The sequence below is a fragment of the Triturus cristatus genome, chromosome 3_1 (assembly GCF_964204655.1).
Source record: "Triturus cristatus chromosome 3_1, aTriCri1.1, whole genome shotgun sequence".
NCBI lineage: Eukaryota > Metazoa > Chordata > Amphibia > Caudata > Salamandridae > Triturus > Triturus cristatus.
In genome coordinates this window covers 510,927,365-510,950,378 of record NC_140583.1, presented here as the reverse complement: position 1 = coordinate 510,950,378, position 23,014 = coordinate 510,927,365, and the positions used below count along the sequence as shown (strand labels likewise).

General features: G+C 44.0%; 1 protein-coding gene across 3 annotated transcripts in view; it reads right to left on the bottom strand.

The window, feature by feature from the left end:
- The window catches only part of LOC146860504 (aminopeptidase Ey-like), a 724,459-nt gene that overhangs the window by 364,144 nt on the left and 337,301 nt on the right, over positions 1-23,014 (bottom strand). For all 3 annotated transcript variants that reach the window (XM_085644417.1, XM_085644415.1, XM_085644416.1), the window contains exon 7: positions 12,457-12,570. In XM_085644417.1, coding sequence (XP_085500543.1) covers positions 12,457-12,570 — 114 coding nt within the window. The remainder of the gene's footprint in view (positions 1-12,456; positions 12,571-23,014) is intronic.

The window sequence follows — 23,014 nt, the reverse complement described above, 5'->3', positions numbered from 1 at the left end:
ACATACAGTAATAGAGTGAAAACACTACAAATGGACACCACACCAGTTTAGAAAAATAAATAATCTTTATCTAAACCAAAACAAGACCGAACGACAAAAATCCACAGTACAGGTATCAAGATATCCTCAAAAATAGGTTATTCACTCAACTAAATCTTGTAGCAACAAATAACTCCACTTGGAGTTATAACGATGTTGTGACTGGAAATCCCAAAGTACGGCGCCGACCGGGAGGTGCGCACCGACGGGCCCGGAGTCAAGCAGCCCCCCAAAGAACAGTACCTTGGAATTATGAAAACAAAGACAGTTCATGGCGTTGGGGAGGTGCAGCTTCATAGGCGCTGCACGGCATCTGCTCCTTACGACCCCAGGGGAGGTGCCGCCTCTGTTCCTTACTGCAGCGCAGGGGAGGTGAGACGACTGTTCCTTACTGCGTCGGGGAGATAACGTCACAATGGCGCTGAAACCATTGTTCCTTACGATGACACGATGTAGATGGATTCGGAGATCACCCACGTCGAGGATCAGCTCTGCGATGATGAAGTCAGTTTCGGAGTCGACGCGGCACAGCAGCAGGCGTCGGGCCCACGTCACAAGTCGGAGCAGCGCTCACGGCTTCAGGCAGGTTACGGCATCGCTCGTTGGAGTCAATGTGACATGGCAGTCGTCGTCGGGTCTACTTCGCAAGTTGGTGCAGTGCTCAAGGATGTGGCGCAGATTACGGAGACGCTCGACGGCGTCGGTGTTGCAATTTCCTTCTGTAGCAGCTAAAACAGCAGTTCTAGATGAAGGCAGACAGAAGGGGTGACGTCTTTGTGTTCCTCAGACTTCAGAACAGGAAGCAAGCTCAGTTTCAAGCCCTTGGAGGTCTTTTCTTCAAGCAGATGACAAAGCAAAACAGCAAAGTCCTTCTTCTCCTTTCCTTGGCAGCAGGCAGCCACTGCAGGCCAACCCCAGTCAGCAAACAGGCACAGGGCAGTATTCCTCCTCAACTTATCCGGCTCTTCTCCTTGGCCACGGCTTCCTCTCGATTTCCCAGAAGTGATCTGTGGTATAAATATGGGCCCCAATATTTATACAACAAAATCCTTTGTTCTCTGAAGGCAGAGAGTTTCTGTACCCAGCCAAAATAAGTTCTGTCCTCGCTGGTGCAGCTTCCTGGCAGGAGGTGGAGATAGCATAGTTGAAGGCAGACCAGGCCCATTCAGGTGAAAAATAAATCTCCTCCCCCTACTCCAAATGCAACCCAGGTCTATTAAGCCAATCCCTGATTCATCATACGTCTGGAGCCACAGCCCTCTCCAGCACCCTGTCATCCAAAGCCAGACATGCAAGGCACACTGGATGGTTAGGCAAGAAAATACCCACTTTCTAAAAGTGGTATTTTCAAACACAGAATGTAAAAACTCACCCTCACTAAAAGATGCATATTCACATTCTGAGCTCAGGCATACTAAACTTTATTTTGTTCCTGGGGTCAGTTATGTTTATAAGATGTTATAAACTAACTCCCCATTCTGGCCTATGGGAACAGATAGCCTTGTAATAGGGAAAAACGAAATTGTCAGTATTTCACTTTCAGGACATGCCATACACATCAGGTACCTTGGGCCTACCCTAGGGTGTGAATAACATGTAGAAAACGGGAGGTTTAGGGACTTGCAAGTGTATGCACTTGCCAAGTTGACATGTCAGTCCCAGACTGCACACAGGCTCTGCAATGGCAGGCTTGAGATACATTTTACAAGCTTCTTCCGTGGGTGGCACAATCAGTGCTGCAAGCCCACCTGCAGCATTTGATTTACAGGCCCTGTGCACACATAGTGCACTGTACTAGGGTCTGACAAGTAAATCAAACATGCCAATAATGAAATCACTAATCTACAACAATACTTTATAAGGGAGCACTTGCACTTTGGCACTGAACAGCAGTGGCACAATGCCCAAAGCATCTAGACCAGCAAAAATACAGGAGGCAACAGCAGAAAAAATGGAAAGGAGACCCATGCCAATGGTGCCAGGTCTAATACTGAGGCAGTCCCAACAGCTAACACCATGCAATAGAAGGTGTTAGAATGACAGCACACATAGAAAGAGCAAAGCGCCATTAATGATTGTTTATTGTCAGGAAGGCGTCCCTTCCTGCACACAAACAATCAATAAATAATGGTGCTCTGTTACTTCTATGTGTACTGCAGAAAGCAGCACCCATAGAAGTAACAAATCACAGCTGTTGATTGTTTATTTGCAGGAAGGGATACCTTCCAGCACATAAACAGTCATACCCTGCAACACAGGCCCCCTTGCACTATTGTGTAAGGGTGCCAACCTGGGGATCTATGTATTTTACCCGTGCCGAGAAGTGATGCTGGATGGAGACAATGCAGGGGCTCCTGCAGAAAGGAGATGGGCTGCTGCTACAAAAATGGAGGTAAGCCCCCTCAGGGCAAACTAGCCATGTGGAGGTGCTGATTGATCCCCCGGAGCACTCAGTGACGAACCCCGGATGTAGTGGAAACTGCAGAGTCATCAAGGAGGACAGTAGGTGGGGCCTGATGGTCTGCCCAAACTGGCCTGAACAGCAGAATGAGGCAAGTATCTAGCCTGGGTGGGGCTAATTGAAAATGGCTGCCTAACACCCCGAAATAATGGTGAGCAATGAAGACATTAACAGCAGTTGACAACCTCTTCCTCACCAGGAAGATTGATGCGGCACCTGATGCCCTACCCCACTGTAAAGTAGAACACATGGCTGGGGACCTGATCGTACACTGACTCAGAAAGGAGTGCAACAACATTCCTACCAACTAATGAACCTCCGAAGACATGGATCCTCCGTATGCTAGATGATACATACACATGCCTCTAAGAGGTTCAGATGCCAATGGAAAGGGAGCCCCCCATGCCACCTAAAAAGAAGAACAGCACTTGTGGTTCACTTTCGCATATATAGATAGTGGCAGATCTGGACCGATATCAACTCAAAGGAACCAATGACACATAAGAAGATCTAGAAAAACATTCAAGAAGACAAAACTTTTGACTCAGAGGACTGAGTGAGGAGTTCTTGTAATCCAATCTTGAAAACTTTTGCAGTCAGAAAGCTCTTGTCCCTCCGAAGTGACCATCAGTCACATTGATGTAAAGATCAATCGGATACACCAGGCCAGGCCGAGGAGACAGCCCCTACAGCATCAACCCAGAGACATACTCATTAAATTCCACTACTTTTCCAAAAAAGGAGAAAGTCCTCCAGTACGCTAGAAAAGCAGGAGAGGTGAACTTCCAGGACTACCCCTACACAGTCTTCCAGGACATCTCTCAACTCAAATTACATCGCCACGCCATGTTCAAACCAATAGCCAGGAAATTCTGGGATGATGCCATATGGTACAAATGGACGTAACCATTCAGACTCTCCATTGAACTGGGAGATAAATGCAATACCGACACAGTCGTGCAGCGAGCAGCATCACTGTTGGGCATCACCATCAAATCTGCACACAACAGACAGGGTGCCAGGACCATCACAAGAGCAGCGGGGAACAACCCTACCAATAAGCCCAGATTGGAAAATGCCAACCCGGAGGGAACCGAAATTGTTGAATGAAGTGACATTTTGGTGTCTATCAAAAGAATCACACAAAAGTTGATGGAAGACTGCTTCCAACAAGTCTAACCACTGGCCATAGTTCGGGGTAGCACTAAAACACATTGCTCTTTTGCTCAGCATACCACCTCAGTTTGGACTTAGCCATATGCAAATCAGTCTTGACCCTGTTCCTCATTGAAACAGTCTAGCCCAAGCTGCAGAGCCAGGTGATCCCTGAACAAGACCACAAGAACCCAGAACAGGTTTTGCCCTAGTTATGGGCTCATCAGACGGGTACAGCTTAGTTCCAATGACACTGTGAGCATGAGACACACTTCTGGGCATAACCATGCCACTTATGGTAGTACATGAAACACACAAAAGGTGATGGGACTATCAAAAGAAAGCCAGGGTCAACAGCTTCCTGAAGAGGGGCTGAAGGACTGACTGAAACATGCACCCTAGTGAATCAAGAATGGCTCTGCCCGAACAAAAGTTTGCGTCCCTGGAAGTATCAGATCCGGATCGCCCCAAGCACTGAGTGGAAGTCATCATGAGCCTACAATGTTAGAACCAGAGGTGCAGTGCTGGGGGACCCAAGAACTGGCAATGGACCCTTGTGGCATTTGCAAGGTAGATGAACAGTAATCAGCGATTTGAGGACTGAGAATTGGGGGGTGGATCCCTCACACTGAGAAGAAAAGCAGCAACTACCAACTTTATCTTAGCACAATTAACATACTGGACATGGGATTATCTCTTGAGGATGACCTGTCAGGAGCAGGAGGGAGACCCACATAATTCTCGCTGGTAGACAGCTCTTAACTGGCGTGTTCCATTCTGGTCTGGGAAGTGCCAGACTGGCTGGAGCGGAGGGCTTCTTTGCCCCATATCCAATAACGACAGGGGCAGTTAAAGCCCTCATCCACCAGTCAACAGGGGTAGAGAGATGTCACCCTTGACTGAGAACATGTTATATTTTATATTCTTATGTGGATTTGGGTTTATTTCATTGTTATGGTTGTTACAGGGGGATTTTTAGTTTGGGAGGACGGGATCAGCACAATGTCTGGTGTACACTCCAGGTACAGTATTACAGAATGTGCCTCAGGGGTGCAAAAGTCATGTGTGCCTGCTTTGTGCGCCCCGGGGCACTTTGGTATTACAGAAGGAGCCGCAAATGTTTGTGCAAATCCTTGCAGGCGGATACAGTCACTCACTTCACCCGCCTGCAAAGGGAGCTCTAATTCCTCTTAAAAATACAGGCGGGTTGTCGCCTGCACAGTAAAACACAGAGGGCCTTTGAAGCAGCCGCTCTGCATTTCACTTGAATGCACTGCCCCCAGAGCAGCATGAGTTTGCAGCTGCCCTGAAGGCAGCGCATTCATAGTAATAAGTCACACTTTTCCTGTTTGCGCATGGTGCACCTACTCAAAGGAGCATCATGGTGCAAACAGGGAAAGTGCGCCCTATGTGTAATAGGGCCCCAGGAGTATAAGCCAGAAATGAAAGTAAACAGCATACCCAATGGGTTATCACTCTTTGGTCGGTACTTAACAAAGGGGAGTGGAAATATATCTGAGACTCAATCTCCCTATAACAGTTTCACAAGTTCAAACAGATAGATAGGGTAGATATCTCATCCTGGTGGGGGCGATCAAGAGTCATACTCTCACAATAGCTAAGGTAAATGCATCTAATACCAACCAGGACTCATTCCTGGTCAATTTTCTAGAAAGGCTAGCTGGAAGGGCCCAGGGTAAAATGGTCCAGGCCTGGGATTTTAACATGGAATGGGATCCACACAAATGACAGTGAGGAAGGACACAAATCCCATGCAGGAGCCTTGCATAGGAAAAAAGACCTTAATAAACTGGACTTGTGGGATGCCTGGTGGGAGACAAACATAGCAACTACTATCTTTACCTTATACTCCTATATTCATCGCACCCACTCATGAATCGATTATATACTAGTAAGTAACTCCCTTACAGGTACTGACCTATTTGGTGGTGAAAGAACCTATATCGGTCTCGTACCATGCACCAGTCATGGTTCAGCTCTATTTAGGAGTGAGGAGTGCTCGCTAAAGTGAAGGCTCCACACACCCTTACTTAGGGGCCCAGTTATTAAAGATTAAATAGAACAACATATATACAAATACTTTGAACATCACGAGGGAGGGGTGGCATCCCTCACTGGAGTCTGGGACGTGTTTAAAGCAGTTATGAGGAGCTATTAAATGGCATCAGATCAATATACAGAACTCTGCAGACTAGAGGTGCAGAAGCTTGAGAAAAAGATCCGAGACTTAGAGGAGGAATGACTACAGCAGCCCTCTTGCTGAATTTCCCACACTATTATGATAGCCAGAGGCCAATTGCGAGTGTACTACACTAATAAGGCAGAGCTCTCCCTGCTATATCTCCAAAAATGATTGTATGTAACCTGCTACAAAGTCTGTACTCTCCTTGCTGGAACCCGTAGGGGTCAGAGAGAGTGCGTATGAGAAATTGTCAATGATTCTGGGGCCCCATTGGTGGAGGATTGAGGAAAGTAGAGGGATTTTGTAACTTTTATGAAAACTGCTACAGTTGTACCTCTCCATCGTCTGACAGGGTAGTCGCCTTCCTGGGGAAAACCCTGATCCTAGAACTTGTAGACACTCAGTGGGACTCCTTGGAGAGCCTGCTTTTCCCAGAAGAAGATTGGCCATAAAAGCTCTTAAACTTAACATAACTCTAGACCCTGATGGGCTCACAGCCCAATTCTATAAAACATGCACCACCCAACTAAGTCTGAAACTCACTACCCTGTTTAACTATTGTACCACCAAGGGTATGATGGCGCCGACAATGGGTGATATGGTAGTCACATTCATACTGAAGCACAATAAGGCCATCAAAAAATGTGCATCCTATCGACCTATAGCCTTGTCAAACATTGACGCCAAGCTCTACATGAAGATTTTGGTCACTCGCCTGAATAAAGTTCTTTACACTTTGGTATGCCCACACCAGAGTGGGTTAATTCCAGGATGCCAGGCTCATGACAATGCCTGGATTGCCACCCCCTGAAAGAGGAGGCCTCTCTCAAAAACATACACGTGGAACTACTATCTCTAGATGGGGAGAAGTCTTCATTAGGGTGGATTGGACCTTCTTACGCCTCAATCTCCATAAGATGGGCCTTGGACCAAAATTCCTGGAGATAATATATGCGAACCACAGCCACTCAAATTGCTCTACACCTTACAAAATACATATGACCCAGTTCCTGAGGCACAGTTATCCAAGATAAAGTGAGACCTGCGGGATGGTGGTCTTCCTTGTATAGCGTTAAAAACCCTTCAATGCAACCCTAATAATGGAGGGATTGCTCTTCCACATGTAAGGGCCTATTACTGGGTGTCTCATATGGTGGCTATTAAGGATTGGTATTTTGCACCGCAGGACCATTCTACTTACAGGTTAGAACGATCACAGTTCATCATGCAGTCCTGGCTGCACTACTTGAACAGCAGAAATGGTATTCAGGCGCTACCACTGGAGATGTTGGTGGCAATTGCGACCTGGAGAAAAGCCACCAGGTACATAGGATGGGCAGGGAAGTTGACATGGGTGACTACGCTCTTGGAAGTGTCCTGGATGTGCGAATTGGAGAAACTAAAGGGGTTTCGATCTTGGGACTTGCTGGGAATCGCCCGACTGTGCGATCTCCTGAGGAATGATGACCTGAAGTCCTTCTCCTTCATTCAAAGAGATTATCAGATGAGTTCCAACCAATAATTAAAATATGCACGGTTGTGCCAGTCTTGGCAGGCAAAGGGCCTGGGGGAGTTGGACCTACCTGAGTGCACACCTCTTGAGGGCGACTTCTCCTAGAGGAGACGCCTTCTAAGACTATATCCCATACCGACAAAACACTCAACAACAACATGTCAGTCACACTGGTTAAACTAGGCCTTCATGGGGAGATGACTTAAAGGGGAGACTTGAGGGCGTGGATTGGGAGGCGGCCTTGATGCAACTGAGGGAGGTCGGCATAAAGTCCTGGTTGCACCTGATACAGCTTAAAGTACTACATCGATTTTACTATGGCAGAGACCATCTGCACCACATGGGGAGGGCAGTGTCCCCGGATAATTTGTGTTGTGGGCTGACACAGGATTTGTTTGTGCGTATGATCTGGAGCTGCCCAGCCGTTCAGGCATACAGGTCACAGGTGGTAGGGGAGCTCAGCAAGGTGTTGGGGACACATCCACTTCAAGCCCAATATGGCCTCTTGGGCACCTTGGGAAATGTAGATTTTCTAGGGCGCAGCTTCTTTTTTGCAATTTGGGGCTTTTACTGGCTAAGCATGACATAGCGCATCACTGGGGTGCTCCTGCAGTCCTGACTGAAGGAGAATAGAGGTCAGGGATGGACTTCTACATGGCGGCAGAAAAGGTTACATATTTAGGCAAAGGTTGCCCATGCAAGTTTTTCAAGGTTTGGGGGTGTTGATTCAAACACTTTGGCCTACAGTTCCCTGTCACTCAGGCCAATGCTCCTACCTGATCTCATTGTGCATGTGTTGTCATTTTATGAGTCATTGCTTTTTCTCCTAATGAAATAAAATACTGTTGCTATATGCCAGCCCTGTGTAAAAGGCTGCCTGCATATACCTGCCTCATCCTTTGCTGTAGGTCGTGTGATTGTGCCCTCATTGTTCTTGTTTTAGTCAAATTAAAACCAGATAAAGATAATTAAAAATAAAAATAATGGCCTCAGTGAAAAACTGGTGACAGATGGGCCATGCCATATTCCAGAGGCCGTTGAGGGATCTTATCTGGTTGGAGAAACACCTCTAACATCTACATCAATGCCCTAGTAGCCACGACCCCCAAGACATGAGACAGATATGTGAACGCACATGGCCTAGTGTCATACCTCTCCCTCTACACTCCCGTCCATTATAATCCAGCATTAACACCTGCCCCTGAGGGCCAACCCTTCGTGATTGGAGGGAGGGTGGTTTCAAAATGATTTCTAATATGTACGATCCCATGACCCCCAAAATGTTTCAGCACTGTAAAGCCGCCTGTGGTCTCACTGACTCTGGGAAGCTACACCATGCCCAGATCTGGTGCTGAGTATCCCACCCCCCAATTTGAGCTGGTGCCACCAGGACCAAGACCCCTTTTGAACTCTAGTTCCCTCAACTGAGTGGCAGTAGAGGCACAATTTCAACATTGTAGATATTTTTACTAGCACACAGAACTCCACGGATGTGGCAACATAATGGGGAATAGAACCATGTTCTGAGAAACCACGTGATAGCTTAACTGTGGGATAACTTGCATTAGGGCACTTGTTCCTCCTCTACTTCGAACCTGGAGTGGGTAATACACTTCACAGTTTGGGAAGCGTGACACTGCAACTCCATAAGCCACACCGTATGCATCATAATGTCTCACCTAGGGGCTGGATGGAGCGAGGGGCACTGAGAGAGGCACTCCATTTATTGTGGGACTTCTCGGTGATGAAACCCTTTAGGGAGGAAGTGTCCAAACTACTTCACAAGGACTTGAACTTCCCTATCCCCGCTATGCCAGAGGTGATGCTCCTTGGACTCAAACCTCTCAATTTCACAAAACTGACCAAAGATGAATGGCACATATGTCTACAGTGCCTAGGAGCAGCAAGATTGATGATAGCGCACAATTGCACAAAAATCTGAATGCCCAGCACTCACACTGTGGTACCATAGATTATGATCTATACCTGTCAATGGAGCGGCTGACATGTAATATGAAGGGAACCCACCTGCTTTTTGTTGGTAAATGGAAACTGTTGCTTAAGGAACTAAACTGAGGGCCACCTAGCTCTACTCTCCCTCCAGGATTGAATGTCTGGGTCTCTTTCATTAATTCTAGGATGGCGAGCCCCGTAGTATACGTCCACGCTAAAGTTAAGTGAGGACCAAGGTAGATGGTAGGAAAATGTTCTAGGTAACTGTGATCTTGTTTCTTCTGGTGGGCATTAATGGTCTGTTTAAACTTCTGCAACTGGGGGTTGACAGAAGGTGGGGGTGGGGATAGGTGAACACATAAGCCATGAATAAAAGATGATGTGACAGGCTCTACACATTGTTGGGTTATTGTGCTTTCTGTAACCAACTCTGGCAGGCTGCCGTTGCCACATTCTAGTTGTAAAACCTTATCAGAATGTACATACCTCACCTGAAAATATTAATAAAATGTCAAGAGAAACATAAGACCAAGATAGCTGAAAGTCTCAACATTGCTTATTTTATGATTACGGACTATGACATCTTCAGATCTAGATCTCCTAGAGCTCAGCATCATCAGGTGTTACTTTAAAAGTTGTTTTTAGATCGTGGTCCTCCAGACACCTGGCAGAGCCATCCAACAGTCTCTGGAGGCTAATTGCAATCGGTGATAAAAGTTCAGTTTAAGCTGCTTAAAGTAGGACTTTTTACAGATTTTTGAGATATACTTATTTATACTTTTGAAAGACCTCTACAGCCCATTGCTGTAAAGCAAAAATGGCTGCGAGTTAAATGCCAGACCTCTCTGGCTTTTTTTGACCTGTCTGAATATTCTCTATTTGACCCATACCGAACTCTGCAAGTAAATCCAGATGGAGACGCTGCAGAATTAATATGATGGCATCGTCAATGTCCATTGATGCCGAGGTTTGGCCCTATTGACACTGACAGAGGCCAAACATAAGTGCTAAATGTTAGGACCTACCTGTAGCCACAGTGTATTTATCGATTAATAAATGTAGATTAAGACATTTTTAGTGGCCACAAGCCATTCTTTGAAACCATACTGTTTCTCTACAAGAACATTTTTACGTTCACTCAGATAATTAGTCTCTTCATGATAACACGACCATCATATTTTTACAATTGAGTCACTCAGGAAAAAGGGGTGATAAGGTAACCCATGTTACTCTTTTTACCCCGTCACCTTTTGTAAGTACTGGAATAATAAATTACTCTGACCATTTGTTTAGTAGAACACTGCTGGCTGCATTCAAAACATTGGGCCACTAAGTTCTATAGTACTCTTAGAGATATCTATCGGAACCCAAAATGTTGCATTAAGTGTGAAAGGCAGCCATCAGATTGCCATCACATTTGATTGACAGTACATTGAGATGCAAAATGCCTTAGGTGCAGCATCAGAAAAATGTTTCAGAGCACAAACCACATTTCTGTGCAAAACCAAACCTCATATTTAGGGTCAAAAACACAGGTAGGTGCAAAATAACCCTTGGTGCAAATTCAACATGATTAAAAAACACATATGCAAAAACAGCCTTAGTAGCAAAAGTATTTTTTTGTGCCACTTCAACAGGAGTGAGGACAGGCTTTAGGTGCAAAAACAAGCACAGAAGCAGAAATCACATTCATGTGCTTAAAATATTTAGGTAAAAATTCACTCTAGATAAAAAGTCAGCACGGACGAGGTATCTCATTTCAGAGCAACACCACTCAGTATAGAGATGCATTAATAGGATGTCACATTAGGTTCAAAAGATGTGCATCAGTTTAGCAACCAATCTCAGTGCAAGAAGCATTAAAGAGCAAAATCACATCCAAGTGCAAAAAACATTAAGGGAGGGCAATGCTCACATTAGTGTTGACTGTAGTTTTGACACAACAGTCCACACAGAGGGGAGCGCAAATTGTGGACTGCATGTGCCATGATGCAAAGGAGCAAACTTTTCTGGGATATGATGTAGTGCCCAGCCACACCCTTTTCCCTGCCCAAACTGATTTTCAGGACCTCCTCTACCATTTGTCACACATTCCTAATGTTCCTTTTTTTTAAATTGCATTCCGGCCCATTGATTACACTTCATTCACGGCCCGAGCCGGAGAGTACGGCCTGAGCCAGAGAGTACAGTCCAGGTGCGGAGAGTACAGCCCAAGCCGGAAAATCCGAGCCGACTGCAGACGTAAAGATACAACTCGTAAATTACCTCTGTGAATACCAGAAATCATAAAGTTAGATTTTTGTCTCAGATTACCTTTGTGAATCTGGCCCGCAGTGTTTCCACCTCAGTATACCATGTCCATGTCTTTGCCCTTTCTATATGTTTGCATGCACTTCATAATGACAGTGCCATATGTTTAACGCAAATGGACAATGCCTTCTGCCATACACAGATCAGTTAAGAATTGTTGAATTCTAGCTTTAGGGATTTCAAATACTTGCAATGCTTAATTAGAGCTGTGGTTGCTGGTGGTGCCATAGGCACTTATGTTTTCATCATCAGACTTGGACCCAGACAACAGAGAGAATGGCAAAAAAGGGGAAAGAAGGAGGAAGAGAATCAGGAAACAGTGACCAAGGAAGAAAGCAGGGATGAAAAATAACCTACAAAAGTGAGATAAAGGAACAGGGAGTGTATAGTGGTGCATGAAAGAGGCATCAGGTAGGAACACGACTAGGCAGCCTAGGTATTCATCAACTCCCTCTTTCGGCAGCGATCGCCGCTGGCTTCCAAGAACAACTTTGGGCCTCAGCACTTATTGTTTTATCAATTAAGCATTAAGTACTGGAATATAGATTGATCATTTTTCCAGACACCTTTTTTGACTAGCATATTTGATTCTAGTCTTCTGAGTTTCAAAGGACATATACATTATTTAACGTGCTATTATATTAAATAAAGTACCTTCTGTTTTGTCAGTGATGTGTCGCCTTAAATCCTATATTCTTGAGAAGTAAGACTCATTTAAGGCACGCATTCTAAAACTTTGACTGAATGAAATGAGCTCAAGCATATGATGGCATTTAAAGCAGCCCTCCAGGCACAGAACTTCCGGGTCTTTCTGTAACTTACGATGTTCCACGTTGGCTCCGCCTGGTCAGCCCCAAGGTATTCCACGTAGGAGGCAAATCCCTCGTTGAGCCAGAGGTCATTCCACCACCTCAATGTCACCAGGTTTCCAAACCACTAAAACGAAAGAAAGCACATAGTGCAGCATTAACGAGAGGAGCCGCTTGGTTCAATTTTCATTGGCATCTATTCAAAAACAATCAGACTTGTTTCTTGTGAACGGGAGGGCGCTCGGCTCCTCGTGGGTCAGAAGCCTCCAGCTAGAGTGGACTTTGTGAAAGTCACAGCTGCAAAAAGCCGCGCCTTTTCATTTTCAGTAATTAAATGACAGCTCCTAACTTCTTCTGTGGGTAAATGTGGGCTGCCAGCTTAGTACAGCACATCCCAAAGCTTCACCTTCACCTCTGTCTCAGCAGACAAGGGTGCGACTGCAATATGTTTTTAAAATAAAGTAGTTCAAATGCAAACATGCAGGCTAAAGGAGCCAATAAAGTACTTCCTTCAATGAAAAGGATAGGGCATAAATGATTTTGATGCAAATATGATCTGCAGACGCAGGCATCTCTTTAGATACAGTGTCACAGCTTTCATGTGAAAAAGACTGGCTTGAGGCGCAGGGCTATGCCTTCCACAGTTTCTGGTCTATCAATCAGCTGTGACTAGGAGAGAGGGTTGAGAGTGGCATCGAGTATTGGTCTGTTAACTTTCTTCATCTTCATTTTTTAGGGAGCACTTTTCTAGAGCTATAGAAAGGTACAAAAGAAAGTGAAAAATAAAGTTAGCTTTGTGATTCTATGTTATGTTATATTATGTTAAATACATTTGTACAGCGCTCTGATACCTGGAGGTGTCCCAGTGCTAGCTTGGATTTAGTCAGCAAAACACCCATTTGGGTAGATAAGTATACATAAACCACACTAGCACTCAGAACCCTGTGTCACCAGGATATAGACAACACATAGCTTGGATTTAAACAATAGTGGTCTGCGACCAGGCCCTAGATGTTAAAAAAAACAGGCTTTCAATCACTTTCTGAAGGTGAGCTGATTGGGGAAGATCTAATATGGAAAGGTCGTGAGTTCCATGCCTTGGCAGTACCTTTGAGGAAACGTCTGCCTCCCCAGTTCATTCTCTTGAATTTGGGGACCACTAAGGTTTCAGCTCCGATGCAGAGAAGTGTTGTATTTGGTTCGTACCATTTAAGATTCTGCCTAAGGTGGCAAGGGCCTGTATTATGGAGAGCCTTAAAGGCCGTACACAGTGCCTTAAATTTGATACAATGCCTCATCGGGAGCCAGTGGAATTTACAAATTTCAGATGACACTGACTTAAATTTGAGTACGTCGAGTAGAGGTATGGCTGCAGCGTTTTGCAGCATTTGTAGTTTAATATGGTGTTGCCGCTGTGTATTTAAATACAGTCCATTGCAGTAATCCAGTTTAGACAGAACAAGTGAGTCAAAAGTGTTTTTTGTGACTCAAATGGAGTAAACTGAAGAATCTTTTTAATCAACCTTAGAGTGAAAAAGGTAGAGGCAATGACCGAGTTTACCTTGTCCCAAAGAAGAGTTTGTTGTCCATTTGGGCACCCAGGTTTTTGGCTTTCTTCACCAGCAAGGACAGAGAGCCTAATTCATCTGGCCAACATGATGACAACCAGAAGGAAGTTTTATTTCCCAAAAAAATAACTTCTGTTTTTCCGGAATTCAATTTTAGGCAATTATTGCTCATCCAGGTACTGATGCCCAGCATACAGAAAAAGGCTCTGAGACAAATGAGTCCGGGCGACCACTTGTTTTCTGTCTGAAAGAAATGATCGCAGCAGGGTGAGTGCTGTTCCCTGCACACCGGACGTGGCTGGGCGGTCCATCAGAAGGTCATGATGGACCGTATCAAATGCTGCGAGAGATCTAACATTAATAATGCAGCATTTCCCCCAGCATCCAGAGCCTCTCTGAATTCTTCTGTGGAATTGATCAGCACAGACTCTGTGCTGTGCCCACTCCGAAAGCCATACTGCATAACTTCTAGCAGCTGGTTTTCCATGATAATGTTTGAAAGTTGGGTATTCATGGCCTTTCCAGCTAATTTGTCAGGTAGAGGAAGCTCTGAAATGGGGCAGAAGTTGTTGGGATCATTAGGATTTAGATTTGTTTTTTATTAGTGGCAGTATTGAAGCCACCTACCATTCTAGGGAAATGTTCCAGTGTTTACATCATATTAACGAGAATGTTGAGATTTTCAGCCATTAACCCTGGAACCATTTTTACCATCACTGGGGGGAAAGGGATGCGTTGGAGAGCTAGACTTGGCCGCTTGGACTGGACCAAGAACTGATTTAGTCGAAAGGGAAGCGAATTCTGAGAAAGTAGCCTGTGTTGAAGAAGAGGCCTGTTCTGTTTTCGACTGCATGTGTGAGAGGGTTTTCACGCTATTCACCTTCGATAGATTGAACTCATTATAGATGCCTTCAACTTTATTTAAAAATAACTTTGCAATGTTGTCACATAGCAGTGGATTGCTGTTGATGTGATTTTTGCCAGCCAGCCTGGTTAGCTAGAGCCTATTTTGAATAATTATTTCGAGGAGTTTTTTGCAGCATTATTCTGTTCAGTTCAATATATCGATTTTTCTCTAATAAGTAAGGTTTTATAGTAGGCTAGACACTGTTTATATTAAATTTTTCCTATGTCACTGTAGTCTCTCCTCCAGACTTGTTCTTGACGCATGCAGAGTTGTTTCTGCTTTCTAAGTGCATCAGAATACCAAGGCGCAGTGCGGTGGAGGCATCTAGAGTGCACATTTTTTTCTGGCACTAGCCTGGTGGCTGCAGAATGAAGCCAACTGGTCTATAAACAGGGAGAAGCTTCCAAGTCTTCATGAAAATTCGGATGAGGGATAGAGAGCTGTTACGAGAGCTGGTCAGGATTTACTTTGTTCCAGGCTTGGACTTTTTGTGGCATATTAGAGTCGAATATACTAGCCGGAAGGGTTAGCTTAAATATAACCGCATGGTGATCGGACCACATCAGAGTGCAGAATGATTATTAAAGATGCCATCTAGCGTGTGACCCGCGTCATGTGTGGGCCCTTGTACCAATTGTTCAAGGCCAGCACTAATCATGATATCTAGGAGGCGTACAGTGTCTGGATCTGTGGAGGTTTCAAGGTGAAAGTTAAAATCACCCAGTATGGTGACATTGTTGTGGAGAGCTCTTCTTCCAGCAGAGGGCCTACTTTGCCTTTAAAGGAATGTCTTGGACTTGGGGGACGATAAAGTGAGATACCTTTAAAGGAAAACTGCTTGAATAGTTCAAACGGAAATGAAAGAGCTTCACAAACATCTAAAGAAACCGTGTTAAAAGAGGCTTAGATTGCATCACGATAAATTATTTCTAGGCCTCCTCCCCTCCTTAAGGGGCTGTCTAGTGAGTGGCATGCAATCAATTCTACTAATACAGGTTTGAAAGGAAAGCACATGTGTTGAAATGGCCTTCAATCTCCTCACAGCCACCATGATTGCCGTTAAAATTGATAAAGTAGTGAATATTTTTTGTTTAAACTTCTTGGGGCAGATTTACAAGCCCCTCGTGACAACTTTACGCAGCCGTTGCTTCACTTCTGTGACGCAGCAGCGTAGTAAACAATGCGCCACGTTGCAACATATTTACAACGTGACGCATCTAGAGAGATGCGTCACGATGTAAACCCCTGCTCTACATTGTACCTGCGTCAGGTATAATTTATGCAGGGTGGGCGTACCCACACAGAAAAGCCTCGTAAAAGTGACTCTTCACTTAGTCACTTTTATGACGCCACTGCGTCAAAACCTTATGCCTGCTTGAAGCAGGCGTAAGGAGTGACGCAGCATGTTAGGAATAGGCATTATGCTCAAAGATGCACCACGCAACTGTCTATCGTTGCGCCACGGTGCGCCTCATTTTAAATGCGATGCATCCATGGTGGTGCAAGGTTATTTTTACGTGACACATTTTAACTGGCGTATCTCTGCTAAAATGCAGAGATGCACCAGTTCTTGTAAATCTGCCCCCTTATATTTTGTACTTCCACTTTGCCCTGTAGGAGACAGTGCTACAAATCCATTTCAGCACAATAATGAAAAGTGTCATAATCATCGGAAGAAATATCAGTCCATATTTTGTATATTGGGTAAGCCAGTCAAGCTTGTTTCTTTTTTCAGAGTGAACATGTTGCTTAGAACCATATTTCAATTCATTTGTTGTGTGTCGTATTTTAATTTGCTTATTTAAGCAGAATCTACTAAATGCTATTTTTTCCAAATTAAAATATCAATGATGCGATTACTTACATATTCCACTAAACATAACACAAATTAGCACCACAAGACCTTAAAAAGAGCAGATATTCAAATGTCAATAACATAACATAACATTATACATTCCTTTTTTTAAAAGTCTTACGATTATGATGTGACAAATGCACAAACCCACATGCACGCACATCACCCAGAGCCTAAGAATGATCAGTACAATGACAACTGGGGCCATTTTACAGAAAATGCCCCAGGGGCACAAATTTGCACCCACTTCATATGCTGATCGTGCACTTTGGTATTATAGAAGGGGCCGTAAATGTTGATAGAGCCACATCTACAATATGGAATGTGCCGAGTGATCATAAGAGGACTTTCCCTCATGTGATTGGGGATATGCCCCAGGGAAATGAGGTACACATTTGCCATTGCTTGAATTACATCCTCACCACTTTTCAGACGCATGCGCAGTGGCAAAGAAGAGTTCTGGAAGCACCCTTCCAAAGTGAGGCCAGTACACTTCAAATGAAAGTCAGAGCCGCAGTTTCAAATTACAGCCCTGTCTTTCACTAATGCACTCTCCACAGCACAAGTACACATTGTCTGAGTTCACGCCTAATTTTCTGTGTAATTAGGACTTCTGACACAGTCTGTGCCAGACGCACCATGTTAATGGTGCATCATGATGCACACATTAAAAGTACACCAGCGTTCAGGCCCTGGTGACCCTTCTTTAAAGAAACAACTTCTGTTTCTACACGCTAATATGAGTGATGAGTTGGCCAGGACTTGGCCTTCTGATTCTCCCTACCTGATCTAAGAATCATAGCTTAGGCATCCAGCGCTTTTCACGACATCTTCACATCTCCCCAAGAGAGGACTGAACCATTAATTTTTTTCTAGGCATCAGGTAAGTGAAGGAAGGATTCGGAGACCTATGGAGTGGACTGCTATTAAAGTCATCTTCTGACCTGTCTGCATGGGCTGATCCAAGGCGTTCGCTCAGGGGAACACGCTTTCTAGGGATGTGGAACCTTTCTGTTTCTGACCTCACACCAAGCCACCGACTACAGACTGCAGTAACTCCCAGAAACATCCGCTCCTTAGCATGTATACCAAAACTGAGTTAAAGAGATCAATATGAGGAGCACTGAACTGAACCCTCATTCATACATTCATTCAGCAATCTCCTGCGGCTGTATTCCTCTATGAGTAACAATATAGCGGTGAGAGCAGAGAATGCCAAAGAAAGGGCGACACCAAAGATGCACCCCTCCGTGGCCCCCAAAATAGCTCTAGATAGGCCTATTGATAAAACTACAACCACCCTGATATCTATTGCTGCAATATTTCCCAGCGCGCTACCACTTTGAATCCATCCAATGGATGATCCGAGAGAGGGACACATCTAATGCATGTTTTGCTTCTGTGAAAACTGTAGCTTGAGTAATAACATGGGCCTCGCAGGAAAGAGTGGTTTTACAAATAATGGAAGAGGATAAACGTAATGTGGAAGAAAAGTGTCTTCTTTCATAAACATAAGATATTCTTGCTTGTATGCGGATCATATCTTCTATCTGGTGTCTGTATCTAATCTCTATCAATATACTTGCAAATGTAAAGTTTATAACTCAGAAACACGTCTTCAGGATAAGTATTGTAATTCTTACGCAATTCATTTGCTAATATTCCACTTTTCCCCAGTATTTCTGATTCGTGTTTTTGTTAGAATTGACTCCCAAGATTAGGTAGAGATTGGGCTTCGCTTAATTGGGAAAGATCTTGGGCCTCATTCATGAAGTTTTGCCGTAGGGCAAAAGAAAAGGGCAGGAATGCGCCGTAATGCGCCGTATCACGGCGCATTCCTGCCCTTTTCCCCTGCGCCGGCGCACAATGGGCTGCCTGCGCCAACGCAGGCACCTTTGCACCATGGTGCAAGGATGCCTGCGTTGCGGGGATGATTTTTTTTTGTACAGGAAGGGAAACCTTTCTGTACAAAAATAATCACATGAGGATTTTTCCGAGGAGAGATACAGATATTTCTCTTCATTATGTCTCCCTTATGCCTCCCTGGGAGGCGTAAACTTTTGGCGCTGCCACAGATTTACGATTTCTCATAAATCTGGGGCAGTGTCAAAAAGCCATGGATTTTGCTGGGAACGCCCCCAGCAACACCCATTAACGCAGAAAACTGTGTTAAAGTGACCGATATTTCTCAGGCAGCAATAAGCCAAAAAAAGTGGCTAAGTGCTGCCTGATAATTATCCGGCAGGCTTCTGCGTCACGGAATGTCACAAAAAGTGACGTTCTGGAGGCGCAAGGAGTCTATAAATGAGTCTCATAAATGAGGTCCATTCTATTTTGTCAGTAACTTGTTGAAACCGCTGCAGACCGTCTGTGTGTTGTCAATGGGGGTTAAGCAATCACTGGTCGGCATGCATGTTCCTTAATATATTGAGACCACCCAAGGGACATCTCCGTGGCGACAATACGTTGTATTGTGTATATGTCACGTTTCACTGGATCACTTGTCGGCTGTTTATTAATTTTTCAAAATAATTGCTGCAAAAAGAGCACATGGGTTTTTTTCTACACAGCTGCACACACAGTCGCCTAAATTGGGTTCCAAATGCACGTTGTGACATAACAGTCCATAATCTCTGCTCTTTTGATCTTTACCTCGCCGCTGCAGGTAGGAACAGGGATATCTATTTTTTTTTTTTTTTCATGCTTACTTCTTGAGGCGGAAATATCTTCCTGCTGTTATCTGCACTACCTCAGTTTGCACAAGTCACTAGACAAGAGGAAACACTGCCATGCATATGTTTTGTTATGTCATCGGGCAGCTGTTTATTTAGTGTTAGAGACCTCGAGTGGACAAAAGCAAAAAAAAAAAAAATCTTACTTTTATACCTCTTTTCAATCTGTTTTATTTAAAGCTTGGCCCTAAAATACCTAGATTTGTTTCCATATAGTGGAGCACATTTCCCCCAAACAATCTGTTTCCAGCTGTATGTTTTGCGTTGGAATCTGAGTAGCTATAGATGACTCTTTCAATTCTTGACAGTGATCCTCATTACACATAGTCCAATTACTTTAGTTACAGAGTGCTTTGGTATGTTGGATACAAGCAAGAGAGCGGCGACACTATCATTATGAGAAGAAGATGGACATGGATATAACACACCATCAGAAAAGAACAAGACTCCATCACAAGAGCTGTCTCCAATGGACCCCAGAAGGCATACGGAAGAAGGGCAGGGCAAAGAACACCTGGATGTAAACCATGGAAACAGATGTGGAGGCCCCGAACAACAGCTGGTGCACCATACAGAAACTTGCCCAAAACAGACAGAAGTGGAGGTCCTTCATTGATGCCCTATATGCCATTCAGCATAATAAGCATTAGTAGTAGTACTGCTCTGATATGTGGCGAATAGTCTGTGTAAGCAGGTAAGGGGAGGTTAGTGTAGTCAGGTAAGAGATTGTTGCAGGGATTCTACCCAAGAACAGAATTATGCACAGGATTATAGGACTTTGGTGTATAGGAACTGAGTCATCCTACCACCTTCATACCCATGAGCCCAGGACCGACTAACTATAGTGTCTCACTTGCTCTCCTACTCACTCACAGAGAAACAAGTGATTAGACACCCCAGAACACAACACTTCCAGATCTCTCAGCAACCACGGTAACAAGACAAACCTTTTCGCTCGCACTCTTGTACTTGTCCACAATAAGATCTGACAGAGACACGGAACTTTTAAAAATATTTATTTTAGCTAATGTGCTCTAACATGCAGTATACAACAAGCAGGAAAATGTTTAGTACAAATACAGTCAGCATAGCAGCTAGTCCACATATCATGAAGGGAGATGTTATCATGAGAAGACAATAGAGAAAAGACTAGAGATCCTAACCTACCTCCCCTTGCTAGGAAAAAGTATTATTATATATTAGAAGATCTCTGTGCTTTGTCAGCAGACCCCATACCTTAGCCTATAGATGGCAGATCTGCATAATAGGTGCTGTCTCGCTCTTCTCCCTGGAAAGGTCCCTCTCCAAATGTGTGTTACCTATTCATGTATCCCCATAAGACCAAAGATCGCTGTCCCAAATAGCAGCTGCATCAGTATGTTTTGTCTAGGTGCTAAGGCCTGGCCGGAAATGAATAACAAGGGGCATTGTTTATCAACCTTGCTCACAATGTTCAGATCAAATACCGGGAACAGGCAGAGAATCTCATGTGAAAAGTGCAAAGAAAGTCATTGAAAAACTAAAGTTATGTATTAATGTGCGCAAAGCTGTGTAATGTCTGCAGAGCTCAAGCTAACTTAGTGGACACGACAATGCCCCCAGGGGCCACGTGACAAGATGACACCATTCACCATCACACTTAAATTGCAACATTTCTTCTGCATGGTGATTGTTCAAAAGCAAGTGTGAAGAATTCAATGTAAAACATTTCCTGGACTATGAGAGGCTAGGTCCTGTCATCAGTCCAGTGTCAGAGCATTCAGCAACTTGTGGCCTTGGCCTCCAGGAATGTGCCTCCAGGTGCTTGCATGTAAACTGATTACTTAAGTGTTTGACATTGAGTCATAAGTTCCTGCTTGTCATGCAATGGCATCAGGTAGCTTGTCTCATTTGTTTAATTTATAAATAAAGATGTGTGATGACTTGCCGCGACACCAAGCTAAGTATTGCCCAGGTTCTGATGTAAAACCTTCTGGGAAGCCTAGGGGGAGAGCTCTGAGTTGTGGCAGTTGGACATTGACTGTGGCTGGGGTGATTACAATAAAACCAGGCACTGCTCAAATTGCAGTACCCTACCATCCTTTAGCTGCACAGCACTGCGAAACAACTTTACAACCAGTAACAGTCTGCTAAACGTGGATCAAAATTTTGATCCCACAGATTCACATACTTTCACTGAATCATCAACCTTAACCAGAACATTATTAACTCCCCCCTTTCATGATCATAATCAATCTTCCTTTTCTCATTCAACTTCCTCCATTTCCGCTATTACATGAGGAAAAGGTTTCCTCAATTAATGATTTTGACAATGAAATTAGATAACCATTATCTTCAAAGAGTCTCCACCATTATGGAATGTTACCATTTTGGACGGAGGATTCAAACTGAGGGTGAATCCGAAAACAACTATGTTACAGATTTGATCAAGTTGATGGCAACCTGTAAATATGGGTCTCAGACAGAGGAGAGAATCAGAGACCAGTTCCTGTTTTATTGTCATTCAGAGAAAGTCTGAAAGAATTATGGCTGAAAGGTGAGCCGCCTTTCAGTGAGGTTTTGATTGCAGCAAAATGGATTGTGCATTTTTAATTGTGTGCGACAAACAGCAAAAATGGTGATTCTGGTGGTGTAAATGCACAAGAGAATAATGTAGAGGTTGTACGGAAATTCAGAAGGGCAGTGTGACAGGTGTGGCACAGTAGCTCTGATGGGCAGCAGCAAAAAATGTCCAACAGTAAATGGCTATTTAAAAAAGTTTTGTTGGAGCCTTGGAGGAAAAAATACAAAAAGATTTTAAAGTGTATTGTGATAAAATTATTTTACAAGCACATGCAGGGTTGTGCAGAGAATCCAGTTGAAGGTTAATGTAAAAATGATGCTTGACTCCTGGTTCAAGTTGACCATTGTTTCTGAGAAGATTTATGAAACGCTCTTTAAGTCCAAGTGTAAGATGATGGGCATGAATGTAATTACTGGTAGCTATGGTGGACACAGTATGCTTTGCTTTTTTCAAGCAACCACTGAATATGGAGGGAGGAATATGGTTGGGAAAATGTATGTATCAGTAGAGGACGTGATATTTTAGGTTGATTACCTTCAAAGGAACTTGGGGGCATATGTATGAAAGCAAAAATCAGTCGCAAACGCTGCGAATCGCAAAAAACAGCGTTTGCGACTGATTTTTCGCTATTTCATATGTATGACACATTTCCAAACTGAAAAATAAGAAATCGCTAAATTTGCGAGTTCTTAGGCTGCGAAACAAGAAAACTGCGAATTTCCTAGCGAATACCTAATTTGCGATTCCTTAGCGTTGCGAATATCGCTAACAAGAAATCGCTAGCTAAGAAATCGCAAACATATGTATGAAAAAATCGCAAATTGCGATTTCACGAAATTCGCTAATTAAGAAATCGCAATTAACACCAATTGCTTGCAGGTGGTAAACTGGTGCAAGGTACAAAAACCAGCCCACAATGCAACAAACACACCCACAATGGCTGCAA